This window comes from Eurosta solidaginis, chromosome 3, assembly GCF_040869045.1.
Source record: "Eurosta solidaginis isolate ZX-2024a chromosome 3, ASM4086904v1, whole genome shotgun sequence".
NCBI classification, from domain to species: Eukaryota; Metazoa; Arthropoda; class Insecta; order Diptera; family Tephritidae; genus Eurosta; species Eurosta solidaginis.
Window position 1 is genome coordinate 69765466 of NC_090321.1, and position 27529 is coordinate 69792994.

A 27529-nucleotide genomic window follows, 5' to 3' on the forward strand; every position below is an offset into this window, starting at 1 on the left:
CGTATTGGTTTCTTACTATCGCTCCACTTGACAGTTTTGTTCTTCATTTTCAAAGTTATTGCTTAACTTAGGCAAGTTGGGCTTCCAAAGTTCTCAACCGATACTTACAAACTTTCATATTTAGGTTTTATATGGTCAGCGGTCATGGCATATACATAGGTGAGGTTCAACTGGCCGATCAATAAAGACCTCATATAGATTGAATGTGTTCATAATGTTACTACAATTTGTTTGACGACCAAACGAGAAAACTCCAATCAGGTGCCAGAACCTATGTTATAGAATAACTCCGTCGTCTTGGGAAAAACTAGAAGTTTTCTAGCAATTAGCTGACTTGCTGCCTCGATAGCTGGCAACTCTGCTGCCCTTTTCAGCTGGAGCCTTGACCTCGCGAGCGCAGAACATGAACACAGAACGTGCTCAATCGTTTCTTCCTGCAACTCGCAGTTCCTACATCTGCTGTTATTAAGGAGGCCTTACTTACAAGCATGTGACGACAGAAAGGAGTGTCCAGTTAGTATGATTTGGTCTAACGTCATATGATTTGGACATGATCTTAGAAATGTTGCTGCTCGCACTTCTGTCTACGCCTTTCCTGCAACTCCTGCCTACTTTTGTTGTCTTCCAAATGGATTGAGACATCTACCGCCGATTCATCGAGTGCTCCTTTGTGAATTCATTGGCCTTTTTTTTACCTTTTTTCCCCTTATGAACAGGAACCCAATAAAGATGTATGGTGCGGCCCGAACGAAGTCTCTGCAATGCTTCTTTGCACTGCAAAACATGCCATGCATACTTTTGGAAGTGGGAAATGTCACGGTTGTCTTAAAAATCTCGGTACATTCGTCATAATAACAGACTATTAATAACATTTGAGAATGTAACCACCTTCTATATATATCTGTATACATTTTGTATGAAGTTCTGAGCCGATCTGTGTGATATTTCAGATATTATTTACTAGATATACAGTATTGTCTATAGTTTGGGTGAAGATGAAAAAGTTGAAGTAGCTGTTGAAAGAATGGATTTGGTTGTATATGCCGGTCCATAAGGACGTAGAATGACTGTGTCTATAGTGTTCTTGGAAGAATGAGATGAACGTTGAAAGGTAGAGAGAGGTTAGCTTAGTCAGTGATGACGTTTTATAGACTGAATAACTATGTAGTGTCATCAGAACTTTGCTTAAAGAATAAATTGAAAATCCCAATCAGGACCCATATTATGACAAAACTCTGTCCTCTTGGCATATAGTAGAAGATTTTGAAGATATATGCTACTTGCCGCTTTTTGTCTGATAGCTCGGTCACTCCTAATAGCTGCAGTCTTAGTCTAACGTACGCAGGGCATGAGCGTAAAGCGTGCTCGATCGTTTTCTCCGACAACTCGCACTTCCCACACCTGTTTTCACTGACTAGGCCTAAATTGAAAGCATGTGGCGCCTACTCTACTTAAAATACCCATCATCTGCGAAAATTTGCAGTCCCACACTAGGTTCCACGCCTTTAGTGCTTGGTTGATAATTTTTTTAATCTCTCCCAATCAGACTGGGACGTCTAGTTTATGCGGTGGCCACCGTGGTGTGGTGGTATAGAGATCCACCTACCACACTGAAGATTCTGGGTCCCGAGCAAAGCAACATCAAAAATATAGCAACAAATTTCTTTCTTCTTATATTCTCGTATAAAAGTTGTTGTGGCTGCACGGTAGACGCAGTTCTTGTTATTACAGCAACCACACCGATGCATCTTCTCTCTGAGGAGAGGAAATCAATTTATCATCTCCAAGGAGAAGTACGCAGAGATGTTGCTGCCGTGCAGGCACGAAGATATTCCATCCGACGCTGGCAACAGCAATGGAGCTGCAGTACTGCAGAGAATTTATTCTCGAGCTGGTGCGATGGTTAGAACGGCCACATGGAGAGGTCGACTTCTATCTGACACAGTTTTTAAGTGGCCACTGCTACTTCCGGGAATATCTCCACAGGATGGGTTGAAAATTCGAATTGCTTATACTGTGGGCTAATAGACGACGTACGTCATACCTTTTCCGAATGCGATCACTTCGCACAGCAACGAAGAAAAGTGGAAGTAACACTACGCGACCTATCCCCAGGTAGTGTCATCCATAAAATGACCTACGGAAGTGACAGATGAGGTAGATGGTAACGTGAGATTAGCCAAAGAGCTCATGTAGCGTGCTTCTGTACCCGAATTTTTTCGGCGTTCGAAATAAAATCAGCACTAGTCTTGGGGTGCGTGGAAAAGCTTAACCAACAATGAACGCACAAGGTAGTACTGCTCGCCTGGATCCCAGACCACAGGGAATTGGAAGCTATAAGCCGGCGAACAGCCTGGCAAGAGAGAAGCAGCGACTGCACGACCCATTGTGCCTGAGCCAGTTATGCTAGTTGGCCACTGTCGTATAGAATATGGCAGCCACATGCATAAAATGAGCATACAATCGGGTGTTACCTGCCGGTTCTGTGATCAGCGGATACGCTGGAAAACATACTCTTAGAATGCGATGAAATCTTAAGACATATGGCTGAGTTGTTGTGCTCGCCATAGCCAGAGCATTGCCAAATTCAAACCCTCAAGCTGAGGGAACAACTAGGTTACATCATGGAAGTCGGCTTGGATGAGGTGCTCTGAAGGATATGAGGGCATAACAGACTAAAGGTCGCAGTGCTATTTGCAAAAGTTATCTATCTATCTCTATAGCGCCGTGAGCGTAAGTTTTGCTGTTAAATTAGCTGATGTATTTCCATAGTAATGGCAATTGTTCGCTGTGGAAATGACCAACGAAATCAGTTCTTTTAAAAGAAAAATCGGTTAGATTGATTGAGAATCTGTAATTTTTACAGAATATTGTAATACTATGTATAAAAACACACCAAATTGGCAATTTCTACCATTTGAGCAATTTATTATATAATAGACTGCATTATAATAAATTACCAATTTAAAAAGAATTGCTAAATAAATTGTTTGCAACTGCAAATGCAACCTTGTAAAGTGTGTTTATTGAGTAGATTTAAACGTCAGTTTTACGAAAAACCCCAAATGTCAAAGTAACAAATCATCAAATAAAAACAAAATAAATACATTTTTTGTTAAAGATGACGGCGAGCAACGTAAATGGTGATTCAATTTTAAATTTCAAAAGCCAACCGTGAATCCAGAAGAGTTTTCCATATTTTCAAAATTATTATTATTTTTTCACAAAAAAATTTTAAATTCAAAACAATACCAGCTGTAAAATTACTATTGTGTAAGCTAAATTGAGTTGTATGAATACCACTCAATTTAAACCGAAATTGTCTCAATCTATTTTTCTGTTTGAACATAGTGTTACGAATAATAGCAAAACTAAGGAGTGCTGCCATCTCTAAGCCGATGCTAAGCAGTGACGTGAATTCACATCCATAGATCAATCATTATGTATCTACATAAACGAAACAATAATTGCGTCTATACATATGTACCATGTACGTATACGAGCAGCGGAGAGTCAATGCACAAACAGATGCATATATATGAGATACTCCTATAAGTATGCAATGAGAAAAACTATAAAATTGTGCAATTGTAGTTACAGCTAAGAAGTTTGATAGCTGCTGGACTAGTAGATTCTGGAAGCGCCTAGAAGATGCGAAGGTTTAAATCAAAGAGTATAAAAGGCGGCAATTGTAGAGGCGCTGGAATTCAGATTGGTTTGAGATTTCGATTAAGACGCTATCTAGCGAGCAAGAGCAGTATTATTTTGAATAGTAGAGTTTCATTGAGCTATCAATCAGTGTGGTTATTAAGCAAGCTATTCGTTGCACAGTTTGAGTGTTATTGTGAAGTACTTTAATAAAGGCCATTTTGCATTATTACATATTGGAGTTATTTATTCAACAGTTTAGTGATTCGAACTTAGCAGAAGGGCAAATAAGAGGATTTGCAAGTAAATTCGTTACAATAGTATAAACATGAGACCAACAATTTTTCTGTCTGTAGAAATGACTAAAACAATTTTTTTCTCTTGATTTAATATTTGTTAATTCAAGAACCTCATTTGTCGACTTAGTAAGCACCATTATTTTCAATGTTGTTGTTGTTGTTGTAGCGATATATACACTGTCTCAAGGCTTTGGGGAGTCTTATAAATGTTGATGATCCCTTGCCCGATATAGATCCGGTACGTTCCAGTAACAAGCTACATTAAGGTACTGTCCCGAACATCTCATAAACGATTTAATATGTCATTGCACCTTTAAATCCATTCCACCCCACATAGCGTAGTTCCATGCGTAACTTGGGGACGCCAGAGCCTCGCCATCTTAAGAAACATTATTCGTCCCTTCATTGGTGCACAGCCAAAAATTTTAGTTTATTTTTTTTAAACCTAGCAACGTTTACTGCTGATTTTAAGCTTTTCTATACTACTTTTAAAACCACTAAATAATTCTTAGCAATTTCTAAGATATCTTGGTTCTGATTTTAGTCCAGACACTTGAAAAATATAAATTTTAAACTCTTTTGGTCTATATTATAAACCATGAGAAGATAAAACCCATTTTTAATATATTTGAGTTTAAATTTTAGTCCAGAAGTTTGAAAAATGGAAAGTTTTTGGACTAAAATTAAAAAAAAAACAAGTAAGAACGGGACTGTCTTCGGCTGTGCCGAAGACTTCATACCTTTCATGAATGGGGCTGAACAATAATCTTATCCCGTTCGTAATCTCCGAATAATCGGATGTATAAGATAAGAAATATATAGTGAACAGATCTGCATACCTTAACGATTTTTAAGATAAATATAAAATAAAAAACAGGTAGGTACTTTGTGTGAGGATGCAAAGTTTCTGGTTTTTTGTGGTCTGCGTGTAAAAACTATGACTACGAATCACGTATTTCAACAATATATGACGTAAACGTAACTATTTGATGAAATTTGATGAATTTTGAAGCTTCTAGCCGTAAAAAGGGGGCAAAAATTAGAGTTTATATGGGGTATATAATATATATACCACCGATCTCTATGATTTTTTCAGACAACAATATATGCTATATACGTAAGCATATGGCGAAATTTGAAGCGTCTAGCTGTTAAAAAGGGGCAGAAATTGCGCAAAGTTTCTTAACTGAACAATCGGTTGTATGAGATATATACAATATATACCATCGATCTCAATGATTTTTTCAGACAACAATATATGCTATACACGTAAGCATTTGGTAAAATTTGAAGCTTCTAGCTGTTAAAATGGGGAAGAAATTGCGCAAATTTTCTTATCTAAACAATCGGTTGTATGGGATATATACTATATATACCACCGGTATCTATGATTTTCTCAGACAAAAATATATGCTATACACGTAAGCATTTAGTGAAATTTGAACATATCTAAACGATTTTTAAGATAAATATAAAATAAAAAATAGGTAGGTAATCTGTGTGAGGATGCAAATCTTCACGTTTTTTGTGGTCTGCATGTAAAAACTATGACTACGAATCACGTATTTCAAAAATATATGACGTAAACGTAACTATTTGATGAAATTTGATGAAATTTGAAGCTTCTAGCCGTAAAAAAGGGGCAAAAATGACAGTTTGTATGACGTGTATAATATATATACCACCGATCTCTATAATTTTTTCAGACAACAATATATACTATATCCGTAAGCATTTTGTGAAATTTGAAGCTTCTAGCTGTTAAAACGGGGCAGAAATTGCGCAAAGTTTCTTATCTGAACAATTGGTTGTATGAGATATATACTATATATACCACCGATCTCTATGATTTTTTCAGACAACAATATAGGCTATATACGTAAGCATTTGGTGAAATTTGAAGCTTCTAGCTGTTAAAATGGGGTAGAAATTGCGAAAAGTTTCTTATCTGAACAATCGGTTGTATGAGTTATATATATACTATATATACCATCGATCTCAATGATTTTTTCAGACAACAATATAATCTATACACGTAAGCATTTGGTGAAAGTTGAAGCTTCTAGCTGTTAAAATGGGGAAGAAATTGCGCAAATTTTCTTTTCTAAACAATCGGTTGTATGGGATATATACTATATATACCACCGGTATCTATGATTTTCTCAGACAAAAATATATGCTATACACGTAAGCATTTAGTGAAATTTGAACATATCTAAACGATTTTTAAGATAAATATAAAATAAAAAATAGGTAGGTAATCTGTGTGAGGATGCAAAGCTTCACGTTTTTTGTGGTCTGCATGTAAAAACTATGACTACGAATCACGTATTTCAAAAATATATGACGTAAACGTAACTATTTGATGAAATTTGATGAATTTTGAAGCTTCTAGCCGTAAAAAAGGGGCAAAAATGACAGTTTGTATGAAGTGTATAATATATATACCACCGATCTCTATAATTTTTTCAGACAACAATATATGCTATATCCGTAAGCATTTTGTGAAATTTGAAGCTTCTAGCTGTTAAAATGGGGTAGAAATTGCGCAAAGATTCTTAACTGAACAATCGGTTGTATGAGATATATACTATATATACCATCGATCTCAATGATTTTTTCAGACAACAATATAATCTATACACGTAAGCATTTGGTGAAATTTGAAGCTTCTAGCTGTTAAAATGGGGAAGAAATTGCGCAAATTTTCTTATCTAAACAATCGGTTGTATGGGATATATACTATATATACCACCGGTATCTATGATTTTCTCAGACAAAAATATATGCTATACACGTAAGCATTTAGTGAAATTTGAACATATCTAAACGATTTTTAAGATAAATATAAAATAAAAAATAGGTAGGTAATCTGTGTGAGCATGCAAAGCTTCACGTTTTTTGTGGTCTGCATGTAAAAACTATGACTACGAATCACGTATTTCAAAAATATATGACGTAAACGTAACTATTTGATGAAATTTGATGAATTTTGAAGCTTCTAGCCGTAAAAAAGGGGCAAAAATGAGAGTTTGAATGAAGTGTATAATATATATACCACCGATCTCTATAATTTTTTCAGACAACAATATATGCTATATCCGTAAGCATTTTGTGAAATTTGAAGCTTCTAGCTGTTAAAACGGGGCAGAAATTGCGCAAAGTTTCTTATCTGAACAATCGGTTGTATGAGATATATACTACATATACCACCGATCTCTATGATTTTTTCAGACAACAATATATGCTATATACGTAAGCATTTGGTGAAATTTGAAGCTTCTAGCTGTTAAAATGGGGTAGAAATTGCGAAAAGTTTCTTATCTGAACAATCGGTTGTATGAGATATATACTATATATACCATCGATCTCAATGATTTTTTCAGACAACAATATAATCTATACACGTAAGCATTTGGTGAAAGTTGAAGCTTCTAGCTGTTAAAATGGGGAAGAAATTGCGCAAATTTTCTTTTCTAAACAATCGGTTGTATGGGATATATACTATATATACCACCGGTATCTATGATTTTCTCAGACAAAAATATATGCTATACACGTAAGCATTTAGTGAAATTTGAACATATCTAAACGATTTTTAAGATAAATATAAAATAAAAAATAGGTAGGTAATCTGTGTGAGGATGCAAAGCTTCACGTTTTTTGTGGTCTGCATGTAAAAACTATGACTACGAATCACGTATTTCAAAAATATATGACGTAAACGTAACAATTTGATGAAATTTGATGAATTTTGAAGCTTATAGCCGTAAAAAAGGGGCAAAAATGACAGTTTGTATGAAGTGTATAATATATATAACACCGATCTCTATAATTTTTCAGACAACAATATATGCTATATCCGTAAGCATTTTGTGAAATTTGAAGCTTTTAGCTGTTAAAACGGGGCAGAAATTGCGCAAAGTTTCTTATTTGAATAATCGTTTGTATGAGATATATACTATATATACCACCGATCTCTATGATTTTTTCAGACAACAATATATGCGATATACGTAAGCACTTGGTGGAATTTGAAGCTTCTAGATGTTAAAATGGGGTAGAAATTGCGAAAAGTTTCTTATCTGAACAATCGGTTGTATGAGATATATACTATATATACCATCGATCTCAATGATTTTTTCAGACAACAATATAATCTATACACGTAAGCATTTAGTGAAATTTGAACATATCTAAACGATTTTTAAGATAAATATAAAATAAAAAATAGGTAGGTAATCTGTGTGAGGATGCAAAGCTTCACGTTTTTTGTGGTCTGCATGTAAAAACTATGACTACGAATCACGTATTTCAAAAATATATGACGTAAACGTAACTATTTGATGAAATTTGATGAATTTTGAAGCTTCTTGCCGTAAAAAAGGGGCAAAAATGACAGTTTGAATGAAGTATATAATATATATACCACCGATCTCTATGATTTTTTCAGACAATAATATATGCTATATCCGTAAGCATTTTGTGAAATTTGAAGCTTCTAGCTGTTAAAACGGGGCAGAAATTGCGCAAAGTTTCTTATCTGAACAATCGGTTGTATGAGATATATACTATATATACCACCGATCTCTATGATTTTTTCAGACAACAATATATGCTATATACGTAAGTATTTGGTGAAATTTGAAGCTTCTAGCTGTTAAAATGGGGTAGAAATTGCGAAAAGTTTCTTATCTGAACAATCGGTTGTATGAGATATATACTATATATACCATCGATCTCAATGATTTTTTCAGACAACAATATAATCTATACACGTAAGCATTTGGTGAAATTTGAAGCTTCTAGCTGTTAAAATGGGGAAGAAATTGCGCAAATTTTCTTATCTAAACAATCGGTTGTATGGGATATATACTATATATACCACCGGTATCTATGATTTTCTCAGACAAAAATATATGCTATACACGTAAGCATTTAGTGAAATTTGAACATATCTAAACGATTTTTAAGATAAATATAAAATAAAAAATAGGTAGGTAATCTGTGTGAGCATGCAAAGCTTCACGTTTTTTGTGGTCTGCATGTAAAAACTATGACTACGAATCACGTATTTCAAAAATATATGACGTAAACGTAACTATTTGATGAAATTTGATGAATTTTGAAGCTTCTAGCCGTAAAAAAGGGGCAAAAATGAGAGTTTGAATGAAGTGTATAATATATATACCACCGATCTCTATAATTTTTTCAGACAACAATATATGCTATATCCGTAAGCATTTTGTGAAATTTGAAGCTTCTAGCTGTTAAAACGGGGCAGAAATTGCGCAAAGTTTCTTATCTGAACAATCGGTTGTATGAGATATATACTACATATACCACCGATCTCTATGATTTTTTCAGACAACAATATATGCTATATACGTAAGTATTTGGTGAAATTTGAAGCTTCTAGCTGTTAAAATGGGGTAGAAATTGCGAAAAGTTTCTTATCTGAACAATCGGTTGTATGAGATATATACTATATATACCATCGATCTCAATGATTTTTTCAGACAACAATATAATCTATACACGTAAGCATTTGGTGAAAGTTGAAGCTTCTAGCTGTTAAAATGGGGAAGAAATTGCGCAAATTTTCTTTTCTAAACAATCGGTTGTATGGGATATATACTATATATACCACCGGTATCTATGATTTTCTCAGACAAAAATATATGCTATACACGTAAGCATTTAGTGAAATTTGAACATATCTAAACGATTTTTAAGATAAATATAAAATAAAAAATAGGTAGGTAATCTGTGTGAGGATGCAAAGCTTCACGTTTTTTGTGGTCTGCATGTAAAAACTATGACTACGAATCACGTATTTCAAAAATATATGACGTAAACGTAACAATTTGATGAAATTTGATGAATTTTGAAGCTTATAGCCGTAAAAAAGGGGCAAAAATGACAGTTTGTATGAAGTGTATAATATATATAACACCGATCTCTATAATTTTTCAGACAACAATATATGCTATATCCGTAAGCATTTTGTGAAATTTGAAGCTTTTAGCTGTTAAAACGGGGCAGAAATTGCGCAAAGTTTCTTATTTGAATAATCGTTTGTATGAGATATATACTATATATACCACCGATCTCTATGATTTTTTCAGACAACAATATATGCGATATACGTAAGCACTTGGTGGAATTTGAAGCTTCTAGATGTTAAAATGGGGTAGAAATTGCGAAAAGTTTCTTATCTGAACAATCGGTTGTATGAGATATATACTATATATACCATCGATCTCAATGATTTTTTCAGACAACAATATAATCTATACACGTAAGCATTTAGTGAAATTTGAACATATCTAAACGATTTTTAAGATAAATATAAAATAAAAAATAGGTAGGTAATCTGTGTGAGGATGCAAAGCTTCACGTTTTTTGTGGTCTGCATGTAAAAACTATGACTACGAATCACGTATTTCAAAAATATATGACGTAAACGTAACTATTTGATGAAATTTGATGAATTTTGAAGCTTCTAGCCGTAAAAAAGGGGCAAAAATGACAGTTTGAATGAAGTATATAATATATATACCACCGATCTCTATGATTTTTTCAGACAATAATATATGCTATATCCGTAAGCATTTTGTGAAATTTGAAGCTTCTAGCTGTTAAAACGGGGCAGAAATTGCGCAAAGTTTCTTATCTGAACAATCGGTTGTATGAGATATATACTATATATATCACCGATCTCTATGATTTTTTCAGACAACAATATATGCTATATACGTAAGTATTTGGTGAAATTTGAAGCTTCTAGCTGTTAAAATGGGGTAGAAATTGCGAAAAGTTTCTTATCTGAACAATCGGTTGTATGAGATATATACTATATATACCATCGATCTCAATGATTTTTTCAGACAACAATATAATCTATACACGTAAGCATTTGGTGAAAGTTGAAGCTTCTAGCTGTTAAAACGGGGCAGAAATTGCGCAAAGTTTCTTATCTGAACAATCGGTTGTATGAGATATATACTATATATACCACCGATCTCTATGATTTTTTCAGACAACAATATATGCTATATACGTAAGCATTTGGTGAAATTTGAAGCTTCTAGCTGTTAAAATGGGGTAGAAATTGCGAAAAGTTTCTTATCTGAACAATCGGTTGTATGAGATATATACTATATATACCATCGATCTCAATGATTTTTTCAGACAACAATATAATCTATACACGTAAGCATTTGGTGAAAGTTGAAGCTTCTAGCTGTTAAAACGGGGCAGAAATTGCGCAAAGTTTCTTATCTGAACAATCGGTTGTATGAGATATATATTATATATTCCACCGATCTCTATGATTTTTTCAGACAACAATATATGCTATATACGTAAGCATTTGGTGAAATTTGAAGTTTCTAAAAATGGTGTAGAAATTGCGAAAAGTTTCTTATCTGAACAATCGGTTGTATGAGATATATACTATATATATAACCGATCTCTATGATTTTTTCAGACAACAATATATGCTATATACGTAAGCAATCGGTGAAATTTGAAACTTATAGCTGTTAAAATGGGGTAGAAATTGCGAAAAGTTTCTTATCTGAACAATCGGTTGTATGAGATATATACTATATATACAACCGATCTCTATGATTTTTTCAGACAACAATATATGCTATATACGTAAGCAATCGGTGAAATTTGAAACTTCTAGCTGTTAAAATGGGGTAGAAATTGCGAAAAGTTTCTTATCTGAACAACCGGTTGTATGAGATATATACTATATATACAACCGATCTCTATGATTTTTTCAGACAACAATATATGCTATATACCTAAGCAATCGGTGAAATTTGAAGCTTATAGCTGTTAAAATGGTGTAGAAATTGCGAAAAGTTTCTTATCTGAACAATCGGTTGTATGAGATATATACTATATATACAACCGATCTCTATAATTTTTTCAGACAACAATATATGCTATATCCGTAAGCATTTTGTGAAATTTGAAGCTTCTAGCTGTTAAAATGGGGTAGAAATTGCGCAAAGTTTCTTAACTGAACAATCGGTTGTATGAGATATATACTATATATACCACCGATCTCTACGATTTTTTCAGACAACAATATATGCTATATTCGTAAGTATTCGGTGAAATTTGAAGCTTCTAGCTGTTAAAATGTGGCTAAAATTTGCCAAATATATATATATATATACTATATATATATACTATATATACCACCATATATATACTATATATACCACCGATCTTTATGATTTTTTCAGACAATAATACATGCTATATACCTAAGCACTCGTTGAAATTTGAAGCCTCTAGCTCTTAAAATGGGGCAGTAATTACGAAAAGTTGCTTATCTGAACAATCGGTTGTGGGGGATATATACTATATATACGACCGATCTCATCAATTTTTTCAGGCAACAATATGTGTAATATACGAAAGTATATGGTGAAGTTTGAAGCTTCAATCTGTTAAATTTGGTAAGATATTACAAAAATCCTCTTTTTCTGAAAAATCGGTTGTATGGAGGATATATGCTATAGTGGTCCGATCCGGTCGGTTCCGACAAATGTCTAATCGGACACCCAAATACACCCGCTCACCAAATTTTATCAAGATATCTCAAAAATTGAGGGACTAGTTTACATACAAACAGACAAACGGACAGACGGACAGACGGACATGGCTAAATCAACTCAGCTCTTCAACCTGATTATTTCGGTATACTTAATGGTGGGTCTATCTATTTTCTTTTAAGGACTTACAATTTTCGGTTTCGTGACGAAATTAATATACCATTTCATTTTCATGAAAGGTATAAAAATTTCAATTCAAAACAACCATATGAGCTCGTTTCATAAGTCTGCATTTAAACAGGCATCGGCGAATTGGAAATGAAGATGTGTTTGTGTAGTACATTCGTTTATTAGCAAGCAACAAGACAAGATCGTTTGTTATTATATTTTTAATGCGCACAATGGCAAGCAAAAGGATTATTCAGTTAAATACATTGGTCCGTAATCATAGTCGCTGACTAAAATACTCTTTAATTAAAATCTTGCCTAAAGCGTCAAATATACAACACGAACATTTCCGCGAACATTCCCGTTATGTCATGTTTCTGCGACCTTTTCTGTCGTGTATGGTGGTGTTTGCCAGTTCGCGCAAATGTTCGCCAAAAATCAAAATATTTTAATTTTTGGCGAACATTTGCGCGAACTGTTCGTGCGTGTATGGCGAAATAGCTCATAATCGTAGTAATTTCTGAACGGAACAGACGTGCGCGGAAAAGTAAAATGGACAATAAAAAATTTCGTATGTTCGGCCAAAAGTTCGTATGGTGTATGGCCAAAGCTGCGAACAAGATTGCGGAATGTTCGCGGAAATGTTCGTGTCGTGTATTTGGCCCTTTATTAAAAATGGGATTTAAAATTTTGATCTGCCATATGCCGTCTTTCAGTGAGCTTTACAGCTCCGGCTCACTCAATTCTCACGGGAATGCTCTGGATCATTGAGAGACTTGAGAAGCAGATGTCGTGAAATTTTCGCAGACGTGAAATGTGATAGGCAGATGTCGCCGCTGTTTTTGATTTAACTCATACGGCCAAAGGCTAAGTAGCGACATCTATTTTTGAAAAAGTAGGTATATTAAAGGCCGCGTTGCCAACCTAAAAAGAAGTAATTAACAAATTATCTGGCTCACAAATTGAACCAGACTTCTATCTGGATTTATCTGGCTCAAATCCTTGTTGTTGTATTTACATGCAAAATTATTTATCTGGCTCAGGATATTGCCACCGGATGATAGCTATAGACATATTTAACACAGTTTCAATTTAAAATTTAGTGCACAATCTTTTAATTGAATATGAACTTACTTATTTAAAGAAAATTTACTTAATTTTGTTCTTAAAAAATTATTTAAAACTCGCATCATAAACGAATAACTAGTTAAAGCGGATTTGGGCTCCTTAAAGCAAAGGAAGCAACAAGGCTATACACTCATACACTCGTATTTATTCATGTTGAATAGTTTATATAGTTTGAAAGAATGTTGTAAAGATAAGTTGTTTACATTAAGACAGATGTGACGGCCAAAATGATGCAAACCTTAAATGTTAAGTGGCTCTAACCGTTAAAGCCGTTTAATTTAATAGACCCGAAACCGAATAGGGATATCTCTAAGCTCGATACTAATAAATATGCAGGACATTCAATGGTAATCAGGTTAAATCAAATTTAGGTTTGTCTTCGGAAAGTCAGCATAAATAAAGGGAGTTTAGTATAGTTTTCCATAGGAAAGAAGTGACCTAGAATGTCGAGCCATTATACATGGACCTGCAAAGTGCAAGTCCCTTTTATATTAGAAAATCATTGAACTCAAGTTGATCATGACATAGACTAAGAGGGTGATAAAAGGGAATAGAATACTCAATAGGAAATGCCAGCAAAATTGAATATAAAAATTCTGTAATGTAATTCAATAACTAGAAGTCGGAAATAAGAAATATTTGCGAAAAACGCTTTAAATATGTTGTTTTATTCCTCAAATTAAAATAAGCGTAGAAAAAATTTTAAAACAGAAAATACTTAAAAAAAAAAACACATAGAACTCTATGTGGTGGCGCTGAGATTCGAACCTACACACGGATTTTCTATACAAATTATGAACGGCGTCTTCGCAAGCTCAGCCGCAATACCACTCAACGTAAAGCTGGAGGCATTGGTGCCGTATGTCGTATCGCTGTAGTCGTATCCCTATCGTTATCAGCTGTTTATCGTTACGACGGTAAACCAAAAACCAATTGGTTGGCTACGATACGGTTACGACCTTAGCGGCACCAATAACACTGGTCGACGGACAAAATTTACCAGAGACGCCGTTATGAAATTCGTATGTAAAACCACCCCCTGATTTCGAAAATCAAGTTCATTTTTGATTCTATGGTACCGTTTTTGAGATATTTGCAATTTACCGTTATTCGAAAAAACCAAAAAGATGGCTCCATTTAAATACGTATATCTCACGAACGGGTCAAGCAATTGCAAATAAGTTTACAGAATCGGAAAGATGCGTCATACATTCTTTTTTGCTCAACCATATAGTTTTCGAGATATTAGCTCATAAATTCAGATTTTTGTTTTTTTTTATGAAAAAATATGAAAAAAATTACTCTTTGCGAGGGCAGCATTCCAAAACCACAACTTTTTTTCCAGATATTTTTTCTCTACATAAAGCTCCGTTTAATTAGAAAAAAGATAAGCTACCAGTGAAGAAAATCGATGTAAAACTGCGTAAGTTATAAGCGATCAAATAAAAATACCCAGGTTGCGCAACTTCAATGTATGTATACATACATATATAAAAGGTATAAAGTGCAAATGGGATATTATCCGTATAAACGAATAACACCATAGCAATGATAATACTTTTTCTTTAAATAAATCAAATAGTACTTTTAATACTCGAATTGTTTTATAGTAGGTAGAGTGGTTGCATCGAAAGGAAGAGTGGTTGGGTTCGAAACCTGCTGTAGGCATGTAGTTATAAACATGTATTTCCGTCACTTATGGGTAAGTATGCCGGTAGATTTTCAAAATTATTAGACACAGAAAATTTTTAAAGCCTATATCTAAAGCAGGTAGTATTTTCTTTTCCCGACTTCGTATAAAAAGGAACCTTTCTGTCTAGGTAAGGTTTAATTTTTTCAATTTTAGTCTTGTTCTGAGTATAAATATGAGTTAATGCTCCTTTAAACTTCATAACATCTGCAAGGCTCGCCGGAGATAGTTCACTTCATAAGTCAAATTACAAAACCGTGATTTATTAAAAAAAAAATAAAATGAGTAAAAGGACGCGAGAATTTGAGTGTAATATCGATCCAGATATGTTCTGTTTCATGTGTGGCCAATATACTATCATAAGGCGACGACGAGTTTTCTCAGATCATATCAAAACTCTATACTCCAAGTATTTTGGCTGAGCCTAAAAATGCTGAAAAACCATGGACACCGAACACTTTGTGTACATCGTGTCGAGTAGAATTGATTCAGTCTGAATCAGGACAACAAATAAAATTTGATACACCAATGATATGGAGAGAACCTACTTGCCATTCAATACAGTGTTATATTTGTCAAACAAAAGTACTTGGCGTTGGAGGATCAAGAAGAGTAACCTATGCCAGCGTACCTACAGTGACATTACCAGTACTACATTCAACGGCAGTTGCGGATCCAGTTCCATTGTCAACAGTAATATCTGAGTGCGGGGAATCAAGTTGTACTGAATTTCGCATGGGAAACGAGAGAAACGTTCTATCACAAGCACATTGGGTAAGAGATTTGGAACTATCCAAGGAAAAGGCCGAGATCCACACTTCTCGTATGCAACAATTTAAATTTGTGTCATCCGATGTTAAGGTGATATATTGTAGAACTCGTCACGAACCATTTTCCAAACACTATACCAAGAAAGACAGTATATGCTACTGCAACGACATTCCTGGTTTATTCAAAGAGTTTGGTCAAATATATGATTCAAAAGAGTGGCGATTGTTCATAGACAGCAATAAACTGAGTTTGAAGGCTGTATTATTGCATATTGGTAACAAAAAGCCTTCTATCCCGATCGCACATGCAGTAAATACAAAGGAATCCTACGAGGAAATGCAAAAACTACTCAAGTTTATCAAATATGAAGAGCATTATTGGAAAATATGTTCTGATCTCAAAGTCGTTGCAATGCTATGCGGTCTACAAAATGGCTACACCAAGCACTGCTGCTTCCTCTGCAAGTAGGATAGCCGAGCTCGTAAGGACCACTACGTCAGAAAGGATTGGCCGGAAAGAGTCGAGTTTACCGTTGGTGTGGATAACATCAAATACACCCCTCAAAATCATACTTCCACCCTTACACATCAAGCTCACTAAAAACTTTGTTAAGGCTTTGGACAAAGAAGGCGAAGCATTCGGCTATTTGAAAACAATTTTCCAGATATTTCTCAAGCCAAGATAAAAGAAGGTATTTTTGTCGGACCACAAATAAAAAAGTTGATCAACAATAATCAATTCAAAGGACTACTCTCATCAGTTGAGGCAGCAGCGTGGGACTCCTTTGAAAAGGTCGTTGCTTCTTTTCTCGGTAGACACAAAAGCCCTAACTACGAGCAGATAGTGAATGACTTAATCAATAATTATGCGAAAATGGGTAAATATTAAAGGCCTATTAAAATTAATTTCCCAAAATTCTATAACTTGTTTACCTAACTAATATTTTCTTTCCAGGCGTAAATATGTCGTTAAAAATTCACTTTCTGCACTCACATTTGAGCTTTTGTCCGGCAAATCTTGGCGACGAACATGGCGAAAGGTTTCATCAGCAAATGAAATTAATTGAAAATCGATATCAAGGATTCTGGGACGTCGCAATGATGGGTGATTACTGCTGGTTTCTCATAAGAGAAACCGATTCTAAACTGAATAAGCGTCAAAGTCGAACACATAATTATTTCGACTACATAGTAAAATAAAATTAAGGTAAAGATTGTTAGAATATAGTACAAACATAAATAAATTTAAAAAAAAAAGTTAAAAATATGGGTAATTTCATTCATAAATTGAACTTTTAACTAAATAGAAACAGAGCATAGCTAGATATTTCACTCTTCTTTATACCATACATACGTTTTGAAGTATACGTTGAAATTGCGCAACCTGGGTATTTTTATTTGATCGCTTATAACTTACGTAGTTTTGCATCGATTTTCTTCGATGATAGCTTATCTTTTTTCTAATTAAACAGAGCTTTACGTAAATAAAAAATATTTGGAAAAAAAGTTGTGGTTTTGGAATTCTGCCCTCGCAAAAAGTAATTTTTTTCATATTTTTTTATAAAAAAAAACTTAGATTTGAAATGATAAGCTAATATCTCGAAAACTATCTGGTTGAGCAAAAAACAATGTATGATGCATTTATAGCAAATTTTATCGTCTTTCCGATTCTGTGTTCCATTTTGCAATTGATTAACACCTTCGTGGGATATACGTAATTAAAGGGAGCCATCTTTTTGGTTTTTTCGAATAACGGTAAATTGCAAATATCTCAAAAACGGTACCATAGAATCAAAAATGAGCTCAATTTTCGAGATCAGGTGGTGGTTTTACATACGAATTTCATAACGGGGTTTCTGGTAAAGAGAAAAAGTTGAAATTCGTGGTCCAGTGTAGTCGATTGCATTGATTCTCATAAGGTTGGTCGAATCAGCTGTTAAAAGGTTACCGATACGGTTACCGATAAAGCACCAATTACTCCAGCTTTATGTTGACAAAATACAATGCTATATTATTTGTTAAATGTATGAGAAAATTGTCTTTTTGGTGAATTTCGTTGACATGGTGAATTTTTTTTGCGACTTTCGTTTACTGAATACCGAAATCATTTGAAGTCACAAAAATTGTCTCTAGCGCCCTGATTCTAGTTTCACCACGGCAACGAAATCATGTGGCAACTTTTACAAACTTTTGGTATTCTACCCGCGAAAGTAGCCGGATAATTTTTTACCCACAAAAGTAGGTGGTTACATCGAAATAACCACACAACAGCTGTTGTTTAGAAAAAGACAAAACTGAAAAATAAAGAATTGTAAGCGCAAATAAGTAAAGATAATAGTAAAAAGTGTTGCCTCTTGCTAAGTATACATATTTGTTTACATGTATTTAATTAGCGAGCTTTGCTCATATTGCTTTACACCAATACTTTAGAGCAGGCTTCGCCATTGTACAATTGTACAGCGAGCAACGGGACATTCATATGGCTCAGTAGCTAAAGGCATTTTTTGCCTTTGCACTGATATGAATGTTGGAGATTCGAGTTCAATGCTCAGCTCCCGAAAAGCTAGCTGATGAAGAAAAGAAATTCAGAAACATGTCCTAGTAACTATCGCCGTTTGTAAACTTTACAATTTTTCTCTAATATCAATAACAAAAACCATATTTGTTTACATTATATACTTTTACAGAATAAATTACAATATACCTATGTAGAAATTTACCATACATAATATGCATATACATACCATCCCGTTTATTCGTTAACCTCGTATCTATAGGTGAGACATTTCATTTTGAGACCAAAATTCATCGAAAAAAGACCAAATTTTTGTTTTATTTTATTAGTATAAAATAAAAAATTTTAGGATGTTTCCATATAAAATTTTACTAAACATAGTGAAGACTTTCCTTTAATTCAAGCCGAACAAACAAATATATGTGCATGCACAAAAATGGTACTATATTTTGACATAGGATAACCCTTTGTCTTTCACCAACCAAACGTTGTGAACCTAGTTTTGGTCACAAAGCTCTTGGTTCTAGCATCATGTTGTTGATTAAAATGAAATAAAATGTATAGTGCAGTTAGGTTTTAGTAAGAAACCGTTCAAAATTTGCGTTTTGGTGTTACCGAACTATGTATGTGGAAAACTCAGTAAATCATAAATGAAACTAAACAATTTTGTTAGTGCTATTTTTATAGATGCTTACTTTTTCCGTTAACGTTTAAACTTCATATCAGAGCCTAGATTCAGTAAGTGTGTTTTGATCCCAAGCCTCAGGGGTTCTGCTAGCACCTACGGGAATAATTTTATACAAAACGTTTCTTCCAAAATCAAATATCTTTTGCATTTGCTTCCTTTTCTCTTCGAGTTAAAATATTTCTTGTGCCATGATACTTAGTTTTTAATTACCTTGCGTGGCTTAACACCACAATAGTCCTGGAATTCCTTGAAATCATTGAGCTGGGTGAGAAAGATTTAAATATCAACGTGCCAAACGAGAAGTAATGCATAGAATTTCCTTGTATAAGTTTGGAAAGTGTTAGGCTCACGGCAGAGTGCTCGCCATAAGCTATGTTAAGCGAGAAGAAATTTTTATTTTGATATATTTTACATAGTGTTGTATAGCCGATCGAAATATCTAGCCGTTATTAATATTATTATTAAACAAGAGTTTTTTTGATTAGTCGGTTATTTCATCAACAATTAGCGACAATGTGTTTGACAACACTTTTCTTTTTAATGCCTGGCATAAATTATATCCTAAGTGAAATGTTATTGTTCTGTTACATTTTATTGACTGAGCAATTTTTTATGGTGAGAGTTTCATTGAAATAAATTAAAAATTATATGGGGGCTAATGAAAGTGTGGCGAATGTTTGGGCAATATTGTGAATTTATACCTGAGTGAAAAAGAAAGAAAAGTACAAATCGTGGCTACTGCCTAAAGAGGACCAAAATTGAAAAAAAGGGACCAGCGGACCAAGACCATTTTTGGTCCAAATGGACGAAAGTGGCAACTGTGAAAGCGAAGAAAACTACCTTTCAAATTTCTCCACAGACACTGGTGGGTTTTTCGGTGATGACAGCGTTACCACTTGGGCCAGATTTGCGGATAAACGAACTGCTAACGATATTCGGTTACATAATGTTATGGGTACTTTTTTACCGGTAACGCTCAGAATCGGGGCGTAAAGGAACATCTCAAATTTAGAGACCTGAGATGAGACTGAATTACAGAATCCAGCCATAGGTATAATAAATTACCTCCTGACGTATATTTGTTTGTCGGGGAAGCCTTTTTTCACTTCCATTTAAGTTCGTCGCGTTTAAATAGCAAATTGTTTAATTTCTCGCAACTCTTGACAGCAGACCACCAACTTGAAACCTATTCAAAAAAAAAATTAAAATCGGGCTCATGTCATTTTAAATTTAAAATACTTTTTTAAAGATAAAATAGTGTTTATGTGGACTATACACCAATAAAAAATATATTTCATTTCGACTATGATTACGGGCCATTGTATTTGCGCAAAAGGGTTGGTCAACATTATATTTTGCGCTTGTGCGCATTGAAAAAACTAACAAACGATCTTTGCTTGATGTTTGCTAATAACATTCCTCAACATTGCGAGCGACGAACACAATCGATGTTACTGCGCCAAATGCTCAGCGACAACTTAACTAAAAAGAATATGAATACGTGTGAATTGAGTGTGCACAAGTGTGCCACTATTTGCCGATGTCTGATTTAAAACTAAAAGTGTTGGTGATATATATAGACCAAAAAGTTTAAAATTTAAACCAAAATTTTCAACCGTGGTACATATTACGTTGGCAACCCCTTAAAAGGGCTGCACTAGATACCCCCTTGAATTTCTTTCGTTCTATTCAGCATTCTTAGAAAAATCTTAATTAAATCTGACAAATTCTTGACTTCGGTTCAAAAGCATCTACTATGCTTTCCTCTCATTGTTACTCCTACACGCTGTCACTCAGACAGCCATTCATTCATATATACTCACTCCATAGGTTGCTCGATTGCCACCTACTGACTCGTCTGCTCGCTTCACTTTTTCTCTCTATTATCAACTTTTGCGTCGCCAATTACACTGTGAAACTTTTTTGAAATATTTTTTATAAATACAATTTTTTACTTAATTATGCATTCACTGATTTATCTTTTCTTAATTTCATGCACTTTTTAAAAATTTTCTCTAACTCAATTAATTTGCATATTTTTTGTTTACTCTCTTACTTTTTATTTGCACTTTTACTGCACCGTTGATTTCTGTTGTTGCTTTCACCTATAGCTTTAGGTGTGTTTGTTTATTTTTCTTCCTAAATTTTTTTCTCTTTCACTTTCCTCTTGTTTGCTCCACTTTCCACTACTCTTGTTGTTTTATAATGTATCCTTTAGTAGTTTTTCTGCCCATCTTTGCTTAATCCCACAACAACAAAACTTAAAAATTTTCAACACTCAACTTAACGAAAACTCCGCGCTAAATTGCACTTCCTTTTGCTTCCTTTCATTTGTCGCGAGCAACTGAATTGGCAGCTGTGTCAGCATCGCCATTTACAATAGAAAAATTTGTATCCTTGCTATCTTTTGCTGCAGCGTTTTGTTGCTGTTGAGCTTTTATGAATGCGCTCTCTCTCACTTGCTGTCGTTTCAAAAAGCTTTTAAAAGGTTAGGGGTTAAAAATAAAATAAACTGAAAATACTGGGAACACTTTTCATTTTGTTGGTGTTTTTTGTTTGATTTTGTATTTGTGTTTGCCCACAAGCAAGTACGTCTCACAGTAAAGTGGAGAGTCAACTACGCTCTGTCCATCTGCAAAGACTCATTGAGAATAAAGATGTTGCAGAGACGAATAATAGTGTGAAGCAAGCTTCACAAAACCTATGGTAGGTCACATTCACCACCTACCAGAGCAGAATTTGTTAAACTACCACTGTCTGTATTTATTATTTAACAATTATTTGTACACTTTTAATTCAGCTATGTGTTCAGAATTTACATTTTTACACTCTAAAACTACAATCAGGTATTTTGTGTGCTTAAATTATGGTAAAGTTGTGTTAAAGTTTTTGGTGTGGTGGAAGTGACCTACTAGAATTTTGTGAAGCTCCGCTGCTTTCCACTGAAGTTTGCGCATGCAACATCTTTACTCTTCAATCAGTTTTTGTCTTGGGTATATGTCGGTAAATTGAACCATCGCAACAAACACTGAAAACAAAAATCTCAAATGTTTGAGAAAAACATTGATTTTCAGTTTGATATTCAACATTATTTATCATTTAAAACAAAATATTTTCTCAACTTTTTCTCAAACGTTGTTCTTCAACTTGAGAATGGTTTGAAATATACTTGCATTTCGTTCCATTCTGGTTGAAAACCATCGATATCATGGAATATTGTCGTTAATAATAATGTGAATACTTTTTGCGCCAATTTTAAATTACATTATAAGTGTTCATGAAGCCCACAAATAAAATAGAACATAGCACAACATGCTTATTTTACATCAATGCTATCGATAGTGCCGTTGATAATTCGTCGATCTCTAATTTGCAAACTTTAGCTGTAAATGTAAACAAGCGATTTTATTGAGTGAAGTTGGACATAAAGTGAAAAAATAAGGAAGTATTTATACATTTTAATAATATTAAGTGATACTGTACTACATTTTTAATATGGAATTTTTCTTTATTTTCAAATAGAGAATTTTTGGATTCTCAACTTTTTCTCAAACGAGAATAAAGTGGAACGAAATGGAATCCACTGTTGTGCCACTTTCAGTAAGCAAATTAATTATTTGCCCCAGTTCACTTTTAACTCGTTTAGATTTATGCATAATGTAGTACAGTATCACTTAATATTATTAAAATGTATAAATACTTCCTTATTTTTTCACTTTATGTCCAACTTCACTCAATAAAATCGCTTGTTTACATTTACAGCTAAAGTTTGCAAATTAGAGATCGACGAATTATCACAGGCACTATCGATAGCATTGATGTAAAAAAAGCATGTTGTACTATGTTTTATTTTATTTTTGGGTTTCATGGGCATTATTATGTACTTTAACGAAAATATTCCATGATATCGATGGTTTTCAACCAGAATGGAACGAAATGCAAGTATAAGTTGAAGAACAACGTTTGAGAAAAAGTTGAGAGAATATTTAGCTTCAAATGATTAATAATGTCGAATATCAAACTGAGATTAATGTTTTTCTCAAACATTTGAAATTTTTGTTTTCAGTGTTTGTTGGGATATAGCAGCTGTTGATTACTTCCTTGAAAATGCGTCACTTGATCATGATACGTTGTCGATTTTATTGTGTGTTGCAGGGTTTTTCAAACCTTTATGAAAAGGGAACCAAAGTACTAAGTACTCGCAATTAGATTCAAACTTCGGAGTTTGCGACATTAGACTAATTAAGGTAATCCTATCACTTAAAAGAGGTGAATCAAGTTTTATTATGGGCACTGCCTTTTAGCGTGATATGCTTTAAAGTCAGGCCTTGCAGTGACTGATGATGTAGAACGTGCGGGTTGCAGTACGAAACGATAGAGTGCTTTTTGTGTACATGCCCTGCGCTTGTCGGACTAACACTCCAGCTAATAGGGCTGACAAAGCTATGAGATCTCATCATCGTTAAATGGCGCTTAACCGCCTAAGCAATTTTAGACGTTTCATAACAAGCCACTCAAGTTATACCTTTTCCCCGACAACTGACGCCAATTGGGAGCAACATGGGAGGTCAGCTCTTCCCGGTTTCGCTGAAATACTTTGCGGGACAGAGCATCCTGTGGGCTTTTATCCGCTGCATTATTTTCATTTCTTCGTAAAGCCCACACAGCTCATTATTACATCTTCCACAGTACTCGCCGTAGGCAACATGGGCATGATCATAACTTTTCCATAGAAGTATTCTCTCTAACACTCCAAAAGCCAGACCATCTTTTCTCAACACCGTAAATGATTCCGAGCCATTCATCAGGTTAGGTATGATGAGCGACTTGTAGGGCGTAATTTTTGTTTGTCGAGAGAGGACTAACAGAACCCACGGCACGTTTGATAAGGCCAATAATATCAACATCATCACCAAACCTCATCAATTGCGAGCTTTTATACTGGATTGTGCCATCACAGTTAGGTTTGTCTAGCATCCGGTTAGATCACACAAAAGGGAGTCGCATTGTCTGAGGCCTTTTTGGTTTCGACCTCTCCGAGCTATGTCTTTCCCAATTCTTATGGAGCTGGTTGTTGTTGTTGTTGTTGTATTGATGGCAAAGACACTCCCCCAAGGTTGGAGCTGATGGTGTTGCTCAACGTCATTTGGCAGAGCCTTATTAACTTTGCAGGGCCCTTAAATACAGATATAGCAGCGAACAGGCTACTTTTTTCGGGCTGTCAAAGACATGAAGCTTCTAATTGGCTAGGCATCCATCTCCTGAAAAGTATATGCTTCGCATATCTCCTGACCATATCCCAGCTACTACGTTAGGTCAAGTTATTAGAGGATAGGTTGCCAAGCTTCTTTTCTACCCTCCTTCGTTGTTGGGCGAAGGGTTTGAGTTCGTAGAAGGTGTGGCGTACGTCGTGTACATTAATTTGGAAGTATTTGCGGAAGCTACCGTGCCCGATAAAAAATTTAGTCACACAGAAGTTGTCCTCTCCATTTAGTTCGGGAATTAGCTCCCTTGTCCACTTTCCTGCAGTACTGCTGCTCGACTAGTGCTGCAGCAGCATATTCGCTTCTGTTTCACTGTGGTATATTGCTTTTCTCTCCACAACGAGAAGATATCGCTATGGTTCTCGCAAAGACCACGGCAGCTCTACGAGGCGGGTAATTGTTACCGAACCCCAGCTAGATTTTACCATCGTATTTCCAAAATGGTTTTGTTGGTAATCGCGCTGATTTCCATATTCCTAAAGTCTCCTTCTATATTCAGAAAAGTTGCCACAGTATATTGTTTCTAGTGTTAGGACCTTTCGATTAGACAGTTTTGGTTAGAGTTCCCTTCATGTACGCGTGTTGTGCATAGAAAGCTTGGGCCCATTTAGCACCGGCCTTATGTGGCTATATAAAAGCCTTTTCAGTACCTTCAGCATGAAAGTGGTGAGGCTAATGCGTCTGGAGTCTTGTAGCTATGAAAATTGCAGGCTTAAATACTTAGTTTCTAGCTGAATTATGAGTAACCAACTGAAGGCTCGCTTGTTTTATACTATGAGTCTCTGATATGGTCGCCGAGCTTAAATGAAGCAGATTGGAGAAACTGCAGGCCTCTAAAAACACTGCCATGCGATGTCTTATTATATCGCCCCAAAATCATTTAAACATTGACGTATACGTCAAAAAGCTGATGTTTAGTTTACTATGTCTAAGTTAAATAGAGCTTGCCCAGGAGTTGAAGTTAAACTACAACATAGGCAACTTTTCCAAAATCAAATTATTTCTGCCTTTCTGAGAAGAGCTTCTTCGGCTTCTTATCAGTAAAAGCCGATACAGAAATGTTATGATCTTATTATCGGCTTATTATCGACAACGAATTATTATCGTGGAACTATCGGTATGTTAACGGCGGTTCGTGATAGGCATCTTATATGTAGGATCCTTATTGTCTTTTTATAACTGGGTTATACATGTATCATTGCTTTTGTAGTGAAATTTTATCGGTATCGGTTTCATAATAAATTGATAAGCTGCCGATAAAGCTTTTTGATTACATATATACATTTTTTATAAATAATCGATAATTTTTCGATAATAAATCGATAACTTTTTTGTAACATACCGATGAAAAATCCGTGCCTTAAGCGGCCAATACACGACACGAACATTTCCGCGAACATTCCGCAATCTTGTTCGCTGCTTTGGCCATACACCATACGAACTTTTGGCCGAACATTTGTTCTCTTTCAGACAGCGATGAATACGGACAACAATTGTGCTGCAGCAATATTGCTCGCTGTGGCAATTAAGGGTAAAAAAAATTTATACATTTCAATAAATTCACTCAGAAATTTTTTATTGTCCATTTTACTTTTCCGCGCACGTCTGTTCCGTTCAGAAATTACTACGATTATGAGCTATTTCGCCATACACGCACGAACAGTTCGCGCAAATGTTCGCCAAAAATTAAAATATTTTAATTTTTGGCGAACATTTGCGCGAACTGGCAAACACCAACATACACGACAGAAAAGGTCGCAGAAACATGACATAACGGGAATGTTCGCGGAAATGTTCGTGTCGTGTATTTGGCGCTTAATACACAATGGATATCAAATTAATAAAAATTCGATATAAAACATATACATTGTCTATAACTCACCTATGCACAAAAAACGAACATATCATCGATAAGAAACCGTGAAAACTTCAATTACAAATTGATAACATGCTGTACAGTTTTGTCCTTGAGTTCGGTTCCGACTCCGAGTTACGTAGGTTGGAGTCCGGATCCAGGTTCGGTTCACCCTTGTTGAAACTGCTAGTTTCATTGTAGGCGAAGCATTGTAAACACAACAACAACATTTTGGGCTCTGTTCCTGTTTCATTTTTGGTTCCAGGTTTGAGCTTCTTCCCTTTTCTTCTTTCCTTTCCTGTTATGTCCTGTGCTGTTATGACTGACAGAGCTATAAGATCTCATCATCGTTAATTGGCGCTTAGTCGCCTAAGCAATTTTGGTCCTACCTTTTTCACCACAAACGACGCCAATTGAGAGCACCAGGAGATGTCAAATCTTCCCCCCACCTGCCTCTCCCAACTCAATAGGTGCCTCACCTTTCTGCTTTCAATCTGCGGTGTCAGTTGAAATACTTTCTTGGCCGGAGCGTAATTTGGACTTTAATCCGCTGCACTATTTTAATATATCCGTTCATCACTATATCTTCCCATGTACTCGCCATTGGCAACATGGACATGACCATAAATCTTCCATAGAAGTTTTCTCTCCGTCAACAGTGACGAAGCTAGCAATGCGCGAACTCTCAGATTTTTTATTGAACGGCAGAAAGTACTTCGCCTTGTCCTCATTTACTGCAAGATCCATTTTTATTCCCTTTATATAATGCAGTCAAGACAGAATTCACGGCACGTTTTTTAAGGTTATACTGCCTTGTCTGAAGTCTAGTTTGGTTTCGAATGGCTCGGAGAGGTTCTTCCCAATCATTATGGAGCTGGTGGTGTTGATCAACGTCATATATCCGAGCTTCATTAACTTTACATAG

General features: G+C 35.0%; 1 protein-coding gene across 5 annotated transcripts in view; it reads right to left on the bottom strand.

The window, feature by feature from the left end:
- Positions 1-27529, bottom strand: part of LOC137243909 (uncharacterized) — a 489952-nt gene that overhangs the window by 234784 nt on the left and 227639 nt on the right. Inside the window, exon 1 of one of the 5 annotated variants that reach the window (XM_067772228.1) lies at positions 21542-21828. The exons of 2 other annotated variants lie outside the window; for them this stretch is intronic. Coding sequence is in view for 2 of the 3 variants with exons in the window: in XM_067772222.1 (XP_067628323.1) it covers positions 19696-19796 (101 nt within the window). In the remaining variant the exon portion in view is untranslated. Of the gene's footprint in view, positions 1-19695; positions 19829-21308; positions 21829-27529 lie in introns of those variants that run through there. 2 more of the 5 variants (XM_067772224.1, XM_067772222.1) reach the window with 2 other exon arrangements.